This window comes from Myotis davidii, unplaced genomic scaffold, assembly GCF_000327345.1.
Source record: "Myotis davidii unplaced genomic scaffold, ASM32734v1 scaffold89, whole genome shotgun sequence".
NCBI lineage: Eukaryota > Metazoa > Chordata > Mammalia > Chiroptera > Vespertilionidae > Myotis > Myotis davidii.
The window spans coordinates 4,401,163-4,418,498 of record NW_006300372.1 but is presented as its reverse complement, the minus strand read 5'-3'; the positions used below and the strand labels follow the sequence as shown (position 1 = coordinate 4,418,498).

At 43.7% G+C, this 17,336-nt stretch overlaps 1 protein-coding gene across 5 annotated transcripts in view; it reads left to right on the top strand.

Moving 5' to 3' along the window:
* The window catches only part of PPP2R2B (protein phosphatase 2 regulatory subunit B, beta), a 374,353-nt gene that overhangs the window by 316,618 nt on the left and 40,399 nt on the right, over positions 1-17,336 (top strand). For all 5 annotated transcript variants that reach the window (XM_006777014.2, XM_006777013.2, XM_006777015.2 and 2 more), the window contains one exon: positions 16,392-16,569. In XM_006777014.2, the coding sequence (XP_006777077.1) occupies positions 16,392-16,569 (178 nt within the window). The remainder of the gene's footprint in view (positions 1-16,391; positions 16,570-17,336) is intronic.

The window sequence follows — 17,336 nt, the reverse complement described above, 5'->3', positions numbered from 1 at the left end:
ATTCTGCTGAACACGTGGTCCTTGGCTCAGTGCCAGTTTACAACCAGGTAATGAGCTTGTATGAGAATATGAACCATTCATATCACTAAGCCACTGTAGAGTTCAGCTGACGCTTGTATTTGTCATAGCAAGTCTTTTCTCAATGAATGAAGCAATGCGTTCAATCTGGCTTGGACTCCTCATCTGGTCATAGACCATTAACAAAGAATTTGTGGGTTAGTTGTTTTGAGTAGTGCAGCCATGGACCTCACTTTAAGAAATGCTGGCTTAAGGATCGGACCTGGGAAGGGGGAGAGGGGTAGCCTGATACCACTTTCACTCTGCTCTTACTGCCTCCAGGCACCGAATCACCCAGGCACAGAATCACGTGATGGTATAGGACCCTTCATTGCACCTCCCTCTTGACATTCAATTCATTAACGATCACTGAGAACTTACCAGTGCCTGACACTGTTCTGGACACTCTGCATATTTCATCGTTCAATTTTCACCTTAACCCCGTGAGCTTAAAACCATCCCCACCATTTCACAGATAAAGAAACTGTTCTGTACATGGAGGAGGCAATTTGTGCAAGGTTGTTTGCTAGCAAGTGGCAGGACCAGCGTTCACCCCTGGCTGTCTGACTGCAGACCCCCCCTCCCACCCCCCTCTTAACCACCATGCTGCCTGGCTTCTCAACAGCAATGGAGTTCAACCATTGGAGCCAATGGAGGTTTGATACTACTATCAGAGACTTCTAGAAGCATATACTCCCCCATCAGCCAATCTGAAAGCTTTCACTGCTTATAAATGTGGAGCCTAACATCTATCTAATCTGCATTTATAAGAGGAAGGTTCCATACGTATATTCAGGGATAGACATCCCTGCCCTCATGGGGCTGACAAGCCAATGAGGAACTAGCTGGTTATGAGCCTTTATCTGAAACTAGCAATTACACCCACTTCGTGCACCCATGCCAGACATCACAGTCAATCTGCTGTGTATTTCATCACTGCCTGAGAGCCTTCTCAACATTTCCTTCTCTGCTCTGTGATCCCACGTTCTATAATTAGTTTGAGGGAGAGTTCTGCAACTTTGAATTAAATAAAGACGTTGTCTCTTTAATGCCAAAACATCCAGACATAAGGTGAAAACTTCATCCAATTATCCTGCTATTTCAGTACCAAACATGCAGATGTTTAGGAACTCTGAAAGCTTGATTTTTTTTAAAAAAAATTGTTTGTTCTACAAATTCAAAGAGCATCTAAGAGAGAAACCTTCTGGGGGTGGGGGGCATAAGATTATCAATGCAGATAAGACAGGAGGTATAAGGATACATAATGAGATAGAAGTGTCAAAACAAGGCCACACTTGGTGACCATTATTCCTTCCCAGAGTAAAGTCATCTCTGTAGATGAATTCACAGAGGACTGTCACAATCCTGTTGAAATGTGCCCTTGCCCTACTTGATGGTCAGATCAGTTAAGAACTTAGGCACCAATGCCCTGGCCGGTGTGGCTCAGTTGGCTGGAGTGTCGTCCCATGCACCAAAAGGTTACAGGTTTGATTCCTGGTCAGGGCACATACGTAAGTTATGGGTTTAATCCCATCAGGGTGCTTACAGGAGGCAACCAATCTGTGTTTCTTTCTCTCCCTCTCTCCCTCTCTCCAAACAATATTTTTTAAAGAACATAGGCACCATGTAGGTTACTTATTCCTTTCTTCACTAATTCCACAAGTATTTCGTGAGTACCGTAACCCTGCAAGCCAGGCACTGTGACAGCCCCTGAAGATAATAGCAGTGAGCATGAATGGCATGGTTCCTGCCCTCATTGAGTTTACAGGCTCTTTTGGTTGCTGAAGAGAGGTGTGTGGTACACAGGAGAACACATGATCTGATTGATTCATCCATGGAAAACAGAGAATAATTTTTGGAGCAATTAATAATTGAGCTGAAGCCAGAAGGCAGGTGAGGAAAAGAGTAGGAGGAGCATTTCAGGCAGAAGAATTGCCATGGACAAAGGCCATGAGGTGGGAAGTCACACAGGAGAATAGGAGATGGAACAAGGGCCGAGTGGCTGGGATGCTGGGAACAGGGAGAAGATGGAGACAAGGCAGGCAGCTTATGGCCAGGCCATGCTGGGATCATAGACCTTCCCGAGGAACCTGCTCTTTCTCCCAAGAGCAATGAAAGCCCTTTCTTCTCTACACGGGTTGCTTTGAAACAGACCCTCGTTGCTCAGACATCTCAATGTTCTGCGTCCAAGACAGGACATACACCAAGACAGAAAAGCTGCAGGCACAACCTAGGACTTTCCCGGTGCATATGAAGAGTTTAACTTGAGGAAGCAAATGGCATTTGTCAGTGTGGCCATGTTGCCCTCCAGCCCCCTTTGCCTGCCACTGTTTTAGTACATGTCAGGGCATGGCCTCCTCGGAGCTTCTCCAATATCAAGGCGTCCTCCCTCCAAGGTGAGTCCTCCCATGAATGATTGAATTGTTCGAAGGGTCATAGAACCTGACAGCTCCCTATTACACAAAGGAGAAGATAAGCTTCCGATTAGTCCTGGGGCTGGAGGAAGCCCAGACAGAGTGCGCCTGTCAGAACTGCTTACAACATATAAATCATTGCCTCAGTTTTCCATGCAAGAATTGGGCCAGAGAGAGAGAGAGAGAAGTGATGGAGGTTTGTTAGCAGTGCAGAGCCATACGTAAAGAGCTCATGCTTGGCTCCAAAGCAGGATTTGTGCTGTCCATGCAGAGAGAACAGCCCCATGCCCAGAGGAACGACAGAGACAAATGCCCACTGGCTCCAGGAAGGGGCAATTTGTTTCTCTGGCATTTGCTGATGGGCTTTTATCACTGATCTAACAATAGCCGCCACCAAAGCTTTCCCAGACTCCAAAGGGGAGATGTTTGGTATTAGGCTTGCTCTGTGTGTGGTCCTAGATCCCTCTCTTGTGTAATTACCATAGTAATCTTTGTTATTGTTGCCACTTTGGGTCCCTTCATTGGGCAAAAATCTCTGAGCTAGCTAAGGCCCAATTATGGCTAACCTGCTGGCTAACCTGCTATCCCACAGTGCAAGGTAGGAGGGTGTTTTTGAGGGCAAAAAAGCAACATGAGCCATGGCCAGTGGGTCTCAGTTGGTTGAGCATAGTCCCATGCACGGAGAGGTCAGGGCGCATGCCCGGCTTGTGGGCTCAACCTCCGGTAGGGGGTGTGCAGGAGGCAGCCAATGGATGTCCGCCTTTCATAGCGATGTTTCTCTCTCTCCCTCTCCCTTCTTCTCTCTTTAAAATCAATAATAAAAACATTTTTTAAAAATCATGAAACTGAAAAAAAGATTGAATGAAGGACAGCAAGTCAGAAAATGTTCAGCAAAGGTTTAAAAGCATAAGTTGATTGGACAATGCCCAAATTTTCGTTGCATTTTGTATTCAATAAAATACCAAGTAGTGAGGAAAATGTGAGAGCCTGGACGATTCCAGCTGGAGAAGCCCCAGTACTAAGTACACCCAAACCACGAGCTTGTCCAGCAAGAAACATTGTCTTGTGGGCCACTGGAGGCAGAGTGTACAAAACTGGGCAAGCCGGTCATTCTCCAGGATAGACAGTCAAGCCCAGTTCCCAGAGCTTTTGTAAGGGGCCTTGCTTGGTGGCCCCCACGTAAAAGGGAACCATGTGTTTCCAGGCCCCTGATAAAGGAATCCTTCTCTGTTCCACCATCCTGTGTTTTAAAGAGAAGCATATCTTTGCAGTCACAGCACAACCCAAAGTATGTCAGCTGCCCGTTAAAATTCCCCAGAAGAGAAATACAGTATATTTTATGTGAACAAACCCAAAATGTGAGCTAAGACAGTACCCAGAGAGATATGGGCACTAAAGGAATGAGTCACGTGGATACTTCAGAATAAACAAAATAAGTTCCTGTTTGTTCAAAAAGTGTGAGCAAAAGGTTCTTATTCTTAGGAGATGTGTGAGGCTGGCTTATTTCTCCTTGTCCTCAGGTAGGGAGGAAAGCCCACAGTTGGAACCATTCTGGAGTCTAGTGTGAAGATTAAAAAACCCAGATTAACATTTCTGAGTGCAAATCCCAGCTCTGTCTTGGTGTAACTTTGGGCCTTTTATTTAAGCCCTCAAAGTATCAGTTTTATCATCAATAAAGCACATACATCATAGGACTTATCAGAAAATAATACTAGCACAGTATCTGATTTTAGTACTTACCATTCAACGATAGCTGACTTCAAGCTGGGAATCAGGAATGCTCCGAGCAGAGAGACAACTGGTAGACCCCAGTTGCTTCTTTTCATGGAAGCATAGAGTTCTATGAAGACAAGTGAGAAAGAAAGGACTTCTTGCCCTGACTGGTTTGGCTTAGTGGAGAAAGAAAGGACTTCTAACTTGATCATGTGGCCAATTTGCCTATAACACGTTAACCCTAATATCTAAGACTCTTTAGTGAACGAGTTCACATTTCTGACCTAAAGGAAATTCCCATGAATGATCCTATATAATAAAAGGCTAATATGCAAATTGTCCCCTGGATCGGGAGTTTCCACCAGGAGTTCAACCAGGGGGTGGGGCTGGCCCACCAACCGCCCATGACCCCTCCCCTCAGCTGGCCCCACCCCACACCCCAATAGGGGCGGGGCCGGCCAGCCAACCTCCCACATCCCCTCCCCACACCCCCAGCCAGCCCAGCCCGATAGGCCCCTATCAGGGCAGCCAGCCAGAACCCACCCATGCATGAATTCATGCACCGGGCCTCTAGTTCTTAATAAAATTCTGTAAGTACAGATAAGGAGATACTGGAGAATAGATCACCAATTTGAGTCTCTCTGGATAAATTGACTGAGTGTGTTCCTACCCTGCAATGCCTGTTTTTGAAAGACAGTGAACTCTCACCTTCTCACTGAGCTAAGAAGTTATATAATTAGTAGTAACTCCTGCAGAGGGAAGAGGCTGTGGCCAAGTCTCATGTGAGTGGCTCTGGGATGATAGCATTAACAGTTGCCGGGAAAGTCGTTAAAAACTGACTCTGGACTCCAGGTTGCAAATCTCCCTACAGATTCTCCACCTTCAACCATTCGTCATCAAAAATGCAGAATTCTCTGCCTAGATTAAAGGATCTACTGTCAGATGTTAGACCTTCTGTCTTTATTTTCTGTTAGCACTGAAGAAAAACCATCCAAGTAGGTCGCTTTCCTTAAATAAAAACAACCAAAAAAGTTCTCTCAATATTTTCTCCTCTGTCTTCACCACTGAGAAAAAAGTCCCACTTTTGTCTTCCAGCACAAGCTCATTATTAACCTGGTTGACATTCGCAAATGCACATCCACCACTGGACACTCAAATTGACTTTCCAGAAACTCCCCCTTTAATTGGACTGCTTTTCTATGGAAACCATCCTGCCAGCATCTGTGGTGAGAGAGATTCTGGCAAAACGTTGTGCCCGGCCAAATGATCAGGTGGAATTAGCTTGCTCTCTATTTCTGTTTGATAGCGACACTGTGCCTTTGCATAATTCTCACTGATTATCCGAAGGGAAAGGCCATAACTCAGGCAGATGAGCTTTATTGGCAGCAATCCCTTCTGGGGAAGAAGGAAATTGGATGAGCAGCAGCATTTGCATGTACCGTATATGCTGAGAGATCGGCGTTCCAAGCAGTCTATAAACTAAGCTTGCCTAAATCCGAAACCTCAAAAAATGAAAATGCCACCTTGCTGGGTAGGTCAGTTGGTTAAAGTATTGTCCCAATACGCCAAGTTGTGGGTGCGATCCCGGGTCAGGGCACATATGAGAATCAACCAATGAATGCATAACTAAGTGGAACAACAAACTGATGATATTCTCTCTCTCTCTCTCTCCCTCCTTTCCTCCCTCCCTCTCTCTAAAATCAAAATCAGTAAAATTAAGGGGGAAAAATGACTCCCTCTATTTGGTGTCATAACTCAAGAGCTGGGTTTGTCTCATATTCTATAATTCACAACCAAGTACATTTGCATACTCCCATAGATATATCTTGAACAGGATGTCATTTTAAAAAGAGAGTGCTCATGAAGGAAAAATAAATAGTTGGGAAGAGGCTGGAGTCCGAGTCCTTCAAAGACTTGGAAATTAACAAGAAAGTGTTGAAGGAACACTCCAAACCGCTTCTGCTTATGCAGGAAGGGAGGTTCGTCTGCCATCTTTATTTGTTTACCTACTGAACCATAATATGGTTTCTGTTTTCCCTGGCTGTCCTGATTTATCTCGGTTTCTGCCTGTGCTTTCCCCTGGCAAGATGGATAATGTGACTTTCACCTGTAATGGACAACCCTGCTTACCTTTCTATGTCTTTTGAGGCATCGACCCACACACACTCCAGCAATATCCTTGCTGGGAAGCTGGCCCTTTGCCCCCAATTCTAGACTCTCCTCCTTTCCCTGGGAGAGTCCACAGAGACCCACTGAGCCCAGTCCCTGAGGAAATCTGGGTCCTCTCATCATTATGAGATTTAGGAATATTTAGTCCCAGTTTCCTAAACCCCAAACAGCTTCAGATATCTGACCTTATGGAGGGCCAACGGTGTGGTTTAATCCTAGTTCAACATCAAAACCAAAGCTTTTTAAAAAAACAAAAGCCCCGATAAAACACAGCGCTTTGCCTTTTGAGGACTTGAAGATAAGAATCTTACTTCATACTCTTCTTCCCCTGGGAAATTTACATCCCTTGCCTCCTTGGACGTCTCCCATTGTGAAAACGGCAGCAAACTATCTTCCTGCTCTACGTCTTTCTTTTTGGCACATTCTCACTTGTCGATCAATAAATGACCCTCTGCCAAGCTCCACAGCTTGGCTTCCTTCTTCGCCACTTACATTCTCCTTCTGTATTTAAAAAAGAGCTCGTTTTTCTCTTAACCTCCAGTGAAATCTTCTCTTTATTCTCTCCCTTTGTTTTGCTTATCATTTCACTTAATTCTCAGTCCTACAGTCCCCACCTGCACCTGCCTCCATTCTCCGCATTTCCCCTTTAAATAGCCAGAAGCTAATGAGATTAGTCTGAGAGTCATGTGATCCTTTTCTGATCACACCAGGATAAGGAAATGGGCTTTAAATAGCACTGTCAGGTGATACAATGGAAGAAAAGCCTTCTCGGGGATCTCAGCCATCTCAGCCAGGGTGGTAAACTGAGGATTCCTCCTGTCAGACCTGTGCCTTGATGTTCTCATCTGATAAACGAGTTCCCCATCACTGATGCTTCCTGCTTCATGGTGGTTGTGAGGATTAAAGAGATAGATAATGTCCTATGCTTGACTGAGTAGCAAGCTCCCCTACGCATTAGGTGCTGTGGTGACTATAGGGAGCAACGGTAAAGACATATCCCACACTTTCCTGGGTTTGGAAGCTGCAGCTACACAAGGATGAGAGAGAGAGGCAGTCAGTGACCAGCCAGGGATCCCAGACATATTATCATTAATGGATGAATATGACTTGTCCTATTTATACAAAATTGAGATCATACTATACACATTTATCTGCTCAGTTAATATAAACATCCCTCCAGGCCAATTCATCTTCTTTGAAATAGCTGCAGATATTCTCAAGTATGGGCACATTATCACTTACTAAGTCATTCCCCTATTGAGAGACATTCAAGTTGTTTCCATTTGCTATAGTTCAATTTTCCCCTATTGAGAGACATTCAAGTTGTTTCCAGATTTTGCTACAGTTCAACTGTAACTACCAATGCTGCAGTGAACGTTCTCAAACATGGATTATCGCAAACTTATGCGTTACTTTTGTAGGATAGTTACAAATCCATTAACATAGGATTTGCTTAATTAAAAGATTTATATGTTATCTTGTTTTAATAGCTACTTCCAGACTACCTTCTGAAAATCTTGCCGTGATTCATACTCCCACCAGCAAGTGCCCATGCTCGTCCCAGGATAGGGTGTTACCAGTCATTGTAAATTTTGCCCATTCCAAACAGAGACACTACTGAGAAGGTAGCAGTGTAGCGATTAAGGGCAAGGACACTCTTGTCTAGAATTCACAAGGACCCATCTTAGCTCCAGCAAACACTAGCTATGTGACTTTCAGCTAAGACACATAACTGCTGTGTGTCTCAGTTCTCCTCATTTGTAAAAAGAGGTATAATGTGAGTGCCTGTGAGTATTAAAATAAATGGTTATAAAAGCCTTAGAACAGTGACTGGTTTATAGTCAGTTTTTAATGAGTAAAGATGAAAAGATGAATAAATTAATCTTCTGTAAAATTAAGATTAAAAATATCTTAACTTGTATCTCCTTGACCACAAATAAGGTTGGACATATTTCTACATATTTCCTGGTCATTTGCTTTCCGCTTTCTTTAAATTTTTTGTTTATATCCTTTACCCATATTTTTATTGAGTTGTCTTTTTATCAATTTTTAGGAACTCTTTGTATGTTATAAATAGTAACCCTTTTTCTGTCATTTTTATCATCCATAAATGATTTCCTTTTTATGTTTATTTTTAATAGAGTTTTATGGGTGGCGTAACATAAAAACCTCAGTCAGTACAGAACTATAAAAATAATTTTAAACTCTTATAATCTCATACTCCAAAGGATAACCACTGTTAAGAGCTCTATGGAAACCCTCCCATTGCCTCCTCGGATTCATTGGCTCCCAGCCTTGGCTCTTCGTCATCTAGGGGGCTTTCAAAATAGTACCAGTACTTGGGTGCCACCTCACAGGCATTCTGACTTAAGAGAGCAGTGGTGGGGCCCAGGCAATAGTTTTTAATAAGAGGCCACATTTTGATTCTAATGTGCATGTAGGGATGGGAACCAGACCAAGCTACTCTGAAAGGTCATTCATATGTCAACTTGGTCCTAAATCAGAGTGATGATAGTAATCACTACTGCCCTCTGTTGGTGGGAGGCAGAACTGACACCATTTAGCTATGGATATAGCTTTATTCATATCTAAAAAGGGTCATGTTTCAAGGTTCTTAGAGATAGATGCATCTTTGTATACATCCACTCCTTTTTCATGTAATGACTTCCTAGACAACTTCCATCTCTAAGATTCTTGAAGTTGATAGCAACTTTATATTTATCTTCTTTTTAAATCTGTTTTTATTGGTTTCAGAGAGGGAGGGAGAGGAGTCATTGATTGGCTGCCTCCTGCACACCCCTCACTGGGGATCAAGCCCACAACACAGGCATGTGCCCTTGACCAGAATCGAACCCAGGACCCTTCCGTCTGCCAGCGGACGCTTTATCCACTGAGCCAAACCAGCTAGGGCTATATTTATCTTATTGATTCTGTACATTCCACAGTAAAAAAATGACACAATGTCATATGCTATTTCTGAGGTCTTGTCCATGTTTGGTCATCAATTTTTCAGTGATATTTATCCTAATCACTAGCAGGAAAATGTATGCAGACAGATTTTAGAAATGCTTTCATCAATAGCAGTTGAAAAACAAAACAAAACAATTTTGGGATTAATCCTAACCAAGCTAACCAAAAACTAAACCACTGTCTCTTTCCGTTCACCACCGCCTCCCCTCCCCCATTTCCCCAGATATAATCATTACTCAAAATTTCCCTCTACTGGTATATTTTAAGATGAATCCTTTTTTCCTGTGGCATCACATAATGTGGAACATCAAGGGAAATAACAGGAAAGGCAGTGGACAGGGAAACACGTTTTGAGAAATAACAAAGTTGGCAGAAAATGGAGTGTCTGGGAGAAAAAATAAGATAAAGCTGGCAGAATTGCAGGCTGCTGTGGGCTGCTAATTAGATGGCAAGTTTATCTTTTGAGGAGAAGGCCTTTTTTCTCTTTTTTCCATAGAGAAGCCAAAAGAAGCCAAAGATACAGAGCATGAAATTGTTAGTCTGCCGTAAAAACCATCTTGCACTGGGTTTTTAAAACATATATCAATTCCCCAGGCAGTTTTTATGGGTAATGTGTTGTTCTTATAGCTGGAAAAAGGGGGTAAGACTCTATCTCTGTCTCCCTTCCCCCTACTTCTCACTGTGTGTGTGTGTGTGTGTGTGTATGCTTTTAAATCCAGAACATCTTTATGATTAAGAATTGGCACTTTTTGCTACCTTTTGGGTAAGTTAATACTCGGTTTCTTTTATCCACCCTAGATTTAGACGAGCTGGGTTTCTCAACCTCAGAACTGTTGACATTTATTTTAGGCTGGATACTTCTTTGCTGCTGAGGGCTGTCCATACATCAAAGGGCATTTAGCATCATCCTTGACCTCTACCCACTAGATGCCGGTTGCATACCCCCAGTTGTGACAACCAAAAAAATATCTCCAGACTGTCACATGGCAAAACTCCCTTCTCCCCCCACCCCCCATTGAAAACCACTGATTTAGAGGATTACCAAGGTGAGTTGTCACTTCTCCCAAAACAATGTACCCAATGTCAATTAGAGCCCCTACCTTTTCCAATGAAACAATATCTTTTCCTCTATTTGAAGCAACGGACCTACCTCTCGTTATAGCCTCAGTCAAAGTCTCTAACAATATATCCACCTTGAGACACAAATGCCTTTCCTCCCATGAGACTATCAGTGCCACCCCTCATCTGTTTCGCTCACTCTGTCATGTGCCATCTAGAGCAGTGATTGGCCCTTTAATAAATGCTTGTCGAGTGAACGAATATCACTGTCAGGTATTTAAGAACCTGAAGCACAAAGCCTCCCTTGGTCTGAAGGGGGTTTTCCTCTCAGGCTTATTTCCATCTCTGTGACAAAGGCAGTAACAGAAGGAACTGGGGCCTCTTGAGGCTGGTGAAGGGTGTGATCGGGGAAATCTAAAAGGTCTATGATTTGGACGGGCTTCCCGGGTGTTTTGGCGCGGTGCTGCTGAGCGGCAGTTTCATTCTGCAAACAACAGCTCGGATGTGTGGCAGGAAGCCGGCACCAACCTATCACGCCTGCTTTTTGAACTCCATCCACCATTGATCCATGGAGGGAACATGTTTTTTGATGCTTGTTAATTCCCTGATGCTTCATTAATTCCCCAAGAGGAAACACCCCAGGACCTGGGGGATGTGTGTGCCTCTGGAAACGCAACCTCAGTACAGACAGCACAAGGCCTTGAAATGCTTCTTTTCGTGTGTGTTTTCTTAAAAAAAAAATGGAATGAAGATGCATATTTTAAAAAATGAAAAATGACTGGCATTCTTCCCACTGAAGATGGGAAGTAATTGAATTTGTTAGTGGTTTATTTTATTTGACAGCCTTTGTACATACTCGATGTGGTTTGTTACACTGAATTACCCTTTAATAATGGGTACATGCAACGCCAGACTCTGCCCCCCAGGTTGGTTTGATAATTGGATGAACGACCATATTGTTCAAGGTTTTCATGACAGTGTGTGGACAGAAGCTATTTTCCAAACCAGAAAAGCCAGCAGCTTGCTTTGTTTTTTTCTCAATGTAGCTAATTGCTACCCAGTGACCAATCATTCTACTAGCCCTTTTCCTGAGGGATACAATGTTGGGATGCTATGTTGGAGAGGCTGTTATAGAACTTACTGCTACGTTCTGTAATCATGTCAGAATTCCCTGGTTGGATGGAAGGGGTGCCTAAACCCCATAGCCAATAGAAAAAAGTCAGAAAAATCTTCCCTAGGCAATCTCTCAAAAGGGACCATTTCTCCATAATTGGAAGCTAATGGTACAAATTCTAATAACAGTTATCATAGGCGCTGGAGCCAGATTGCCAAGTTCAAGGGTAGCTCCCCAGCTTAGGGGCTGTATGACCTTGAGCAAGTTTCATGACCTTCTTTGCTTCAGGATCCACATCTGTAAAGTAGGAACAGCATTTGTACCTTCCTCTTATGGTCTTTGTGGAGATGCAATAACATGATAAAGTGCTAGCATAATTCTGGCACAAAGTAAGTTCTCCATCAGTGTTTCTTGGTTAGATGGTATGTATCAGGCCCTGTGCTCAGTTTTCTCAGCAAAGCTACTGAGTGAGTTGCTCTCTCTAACATTTAAGAAGGGAACACTGATTGGAGAAAGGGGAAGTGACGCCCCCAGGCCATGTGGCCAGTAAGTGCTCCAGCCAGGATTCAAGCCCAGCTCTGCTGGCTCCAAAAATTCTCTTACACCATAACAGCTTCACATGTTCTACCTGTGTACCTCCTAGAAGTTTGAAAAGCCATGTACTTTCCTGAGCATTTTTATATAGGCAAATAAGCATTTCCGTTGTGATGTTAAGTAGTTACAGAGAATGTGGTTTTGCGAGTATATTGAACATAGGCAGTTAGGAATAAAACTGTTATATCACCTTTTAATGCAAAGAAATTTAAATACCATCATAACTAGATACCCACCAATATCCATAAAAAAATATATGAACAAGTTATTTAAAAGAACCTTATATGCCTCCTTTTTCTTCTTTAAACATGCATTTCCACTGTACTTCCCCCCAAAGAAATGTTAGAAGCTTTTTTGATCATTTTACAACAAATAGAATTTCCTCCCATGTATATATGACTATAAGAGTTTAAAATTTTCTTGTGGATATAATTTCTTTAAAATTAATAGAGCACAGTTCACTGAAATAACACTGACATATAATTCTGACAAGTAATGATTAAACATAAAAAGTAAAACTTTATTAGAATTTCATATTATAATGAGGTAGGGGCAGGGGCATTTGTGGGACCTTGATTGACAGTACCGGCCAATTGTCCCTCCCAAAAGTATTTATATCTTGGACAGTGCACCGTAGTAAGGTTCAGGATGGGTGAGGGTCAGTCTTCTGTCTTTCTTTTGCAAAGGGGAGGAGAACCTAGGCCAGTGATGGCGAACCTTTTGAGCTCGGCGTGTCAGCATTTTGAAACACCCTAACTTAACTCTGGTGCCGTGTCACATAGATAAATTTTTTGATATTTGCAACCATAGTAAAACAAAGACTTATATTTTTGATATTTATTTTATATATTAAAATGCCATTTAACAAAGAAAAATCAACCAAAAAAAATGAGTTCGCGTGTCACCTCTGACACGCGTGTCATAGGTTCGCCATCACTGACCTAGGCTGTGGGTATCTCCTTAGATGATTTGATTTTAGGAAGGAACATGCACGGAAGTTAGAGATGGGGAAAGCTTCCTTTAAAACTGTTTCAGAGAGTCCTTAGGACGCCTGTTTGAAAGGGCTGCTTGGTACCGCTGAGCCGTGTTGCTTTGGGACAGGGAGATTGACAAGCCGGACCCGATGTTGCCCCCATTTTCAAGGTGACTCACTCCCGCTTCCTTGACAATGAAGCCTGGTGCTGTTTAGCTCTTGGCTTTATCCCAAACCACAGTAATTGTCATTGGAGAGTCACGAAGGATGTTCATTGAAGGAAGCCCAGGGAAGGGCAAGATGGCAAACCTGAAGTGAGGCTGGACTCTGGAACTTTCTAGCCTCTCTACCTGCTCTCCATTTAGGGCCGCTGATGGGGTGGGATAAGCTGCCCATATTCTCCACAGCCTCAAACCTGTGGGCCCGGAGCTCCGCTGCCGGGTTTCCTGGCGCCCGGGAGAAGGTGGACAGCTCTCCTGTTGCTTTTCTACACCAAACAGCCACGCTGCAGCTTCCCAAAGGGGCTGGTTATGAGCAGGAACAAGAAGTGTGGGCTGTGTATTTTCTTTTTTTAATATATTTTATTGATCTTTTTACAGAGAGGAAAGAAGAGGGATAGAGAGTTAGAAACATCGATGAGAGAGAAACATCAATCAGCTGCCTCCTGCACGCCCCCTACTGGTGATGTGCCCGCAACCAAGGTACATGCCCTTGACCAGAATCAAACCTGGGACCCTTGAGTCTGCAGGCCGACGCTCTATCCATTGAGCCAAACCGGTTAGGGTGGGACTGTGTATTTTCTAAGTTTCTTCAGGATACTCTGTATGGTGACTGCCCCACATGTAGTAAATGCTCAATAAATGTTTACTGGAGGTTTTATCTGGGGGTCACTGTGAGGTCATACATTCCTGTATGTATTTCCTAATTGATGACATGGAGCCCACCTAACCTCATGACTTTAGCAGATCCGATTAGTCTCAATATAAAGTAATCTCAGTTCTTTAGGGAGGGTGGTGGGGAACAGCTATTGAACTCTGACAAGGAGCTATGGAGCAGGCATGGATTTAAATTGAGAGCATTTTTTAAAAAGACCCCACAATGTTGATTAGGTTGATTGTACTTAACCCCGGTTTTCCAGTGTTTGCCCAAGGTTACTGAACAGCTACAAATCCATCATGTGCTTCCACAGATGGCCATCTCTCTCTTCTCCTCCTCCGACTCCATGTTCTTTCTGCTCTTCACTCCTTTCTGGCCATCTTCCCTCTCTCGGAGTCTTGCCTTGAGTCTGTGGACTTAACTGGGGCGCTGGAGGTTGCCATGGGAAACACAGCTGTTGTTCTTCCTCTATGAAGAGTCAGTGCAGGAAGGCGCTCGAATCCTCACCTCTAGCCTCTCCCTGCTGTGCGTTTTCACAGACATCATCTAAACTGGGAGCCTCGGGGGGCTCCATGATGCAGCTCAGCTTTCACTGTGTCTCTGAAGGGGGTTTCTCTGACCCAAGGCCGACACCCATGTAGCTGCTGTGGAAAATTGTGAAGAATCGCCAGCCAGCGTGGTCACCAAATAAGCCATGTGACAGCAACATTCATTTTGTTAGTAAATAGGTTCTGGGAAGTGAAAGATGATCTTGGATTTCCCAGGAGGGGAGGTAGGAAAGATAATGAGAAAGAGGCTGAGGGAGGAAGAATGAAAGGGGTGGGGAGAGACAGAAGGGGTTAAGAGGTAAGGGAGAGGCACAAGAAGGAGGAATGCCTTAACAGGAAGGGGTGTGGGGAGCCGATATAGGATATAGGATTAAGCCTCCGACTGACCTGTTGGCAAAGTCACAAACAAGTCCCAGCTTAGAGGGCACAGTCCTCTTAAGCATAATTAGGCTTGACCTTATGACCTCCCTAGATCTTACCTGGGAAGCTAATGGGCTGAGGAAGTGCAGCAAGAGCAAGAACAAAAACAAGTGAAACTCACAAGAACAGTGTAAACAAGTGACACTCACAAGAACAGTGTAAACATGACACTCACGGGGCAGCAAGTGCTGCCAAAACAAGCGAAACTCACAAGAACAGTGTAACTATGGTGACCACTACCTTGTTTACCTCTGACTATAAAATAAAGGCTCAGTTTGCCTCAGATCTTTCTCTATGGCCTCAGCCAGGCACAGGAAGATCCACGGAGACTAAAGAGAGCTAGAGAGCTATGAATGCTGTCTCCGTGTAAAACATTCTTCGCCGACTCCGTCCACACCTTTGGGAACCCCTGGACCGCTGGGGCTGGACCCCGGCAAAGGGGGGTCAGTAATGGACAGCTACCGGCAACTCCGTGAGCCTTCCTTATATTCCCAGTAACATCTGTGATCCAGCCCTGACTGATCCCATTTTTTTCTACCAGAATCCTTCCTTCCTCACTTCTTTCACTGTTTTTCCTACACTCTAAGCATGCTCCTACCCCAGGGCCTTTGTCCTTGCTGTTTCCTCTGCCTGGAATGATCTTCCCTAGAGAGCAACATGGCTCCCTCCCTCACTTCATTCAGGCCTATACTCAAATGCCACCCCCTGAGAGGCCTTCTATGACCACCCGACCTCAACTAGCACACCGTCTATTCTCTACCCCCTTACCCAACTCAGGTTTCCATCATGTCTGATACAAAGGAGTGATTTAGTGAATATTTATTGAGCAAATAATTAATCACTAACTCCCAGGCCCAGAACACGGGAGTCGCACATTTACCCATATATACTTTGCACTCTCCCCTGAGAGATTTTGCACAAGCTGAACTCTCTGACTAGGGCACAGCTCTCTCCTCCCCACACCCCACTTCTGCCTGGTAGAGTCCCACAAACCCTCAGGTCCTGCCTTGTTTAGTAGTCTCTCCTTTTTGACAGCTCCCTTGACTTCCCCAGGTTAACACAGGACCTGTCTGACCAACACTTCCTGGGCAGTGCCTACTGACCTCCATCACAGCACACATCACCGGCATGACATGTCTATTTAGTCTCCCATGTCCCAAGTGCATTCTTCCAGGGCCTAGAATATGGAGCGACTAAGGTCTTAGACTCCAGAGACGAGGAGTGCCAGGCATGAGCTCTTGCTGTGTGACTTTACATAAATTACTTAACCTCTCTGGCCTAAGTGATGGTGACATTTTTTTTTAAAGAGTAAAATTAAAAGGAACAGAAGGGAATAGGAACAGCATGACTTATGTCTCTTTCTCTTGGAGCTCTTTCTGATGTGCTTATGGTTTTATGTGTGAACATAAAGGACATAAACATGCTTGCTCTTTTCCGGGTGCAGAGCGTTGGTCCTAAAAGGATGTATTTCTCTTTTTTCCCAGGTGCCTGTCCTCAGACCCATGGACCTGATGGTGGAGGCCACCCCGCGAAGAGTATTTGCCAACGCACACACATATCATATCAACTCCATATCAGTCAACAGCGACTATGAAACCTACATGTCAGCTGATGACCTGAGGATTAACCTATGGAACTTTGAAATAACCAATCAAAGTTTTAGTATCCTTTCCTTGGGGCCAATAACCAATTGGCTTGAATTAGGAGTATTCAGGTAAGAGCAGGCTTGGGCAAAAGTGGAATGAAAGGAGTTGTCATAACTAAACACCTAGCACTTGTGGGAAACTGTCGTCTTTTAAATTACATTGGCATCTATGATGCTCTTTCATCCTAACAACATTGGGGAAGCATTGAGTTACAAGTTGTGGGCCAGGACGAGCTCAGGATTGGAACTCTGAATCAATTCCTTCATACAGACGCATTTGTGTGTCTTGAATTAAAACTAGATGTGACTTTATCAACTATAAGCTAGGACCCTAGACTTCAGTTAAGGGTTTCTTCTCTTGTTGAAGTATTCTTCAATGGCCTGTCTGGACAGCATGGACCACAGGTATGCATCATGATTTTTATTGTATCATAATAATGGCTGCCATTTATTGAGTTCTAAGCACTGCACTGGGAACTTTTTGCATAGAATCTCATTTGGAGATGTGCACATATAATATTAGAGCTTGATGGATTTTCTTGGACAAAATACACCTGTGTAACCAACATCCGGATCAAAAACCAAACTTTATTTGCAATCCTCAAGTCCCCATCACTCTTTTTTTCCATCTCTATCCACCAAGGGTATATTTGATATGACCACCCCATAAGGTCAGTATTATTAGCTCATGTTTAGTTAAAATTTAATGAAGTAAAGGAAATTGCTGAGTGAGTGTCTGAGCCAGTATTTTTACTGCACTATACTGACCCTCTGATAATACAAG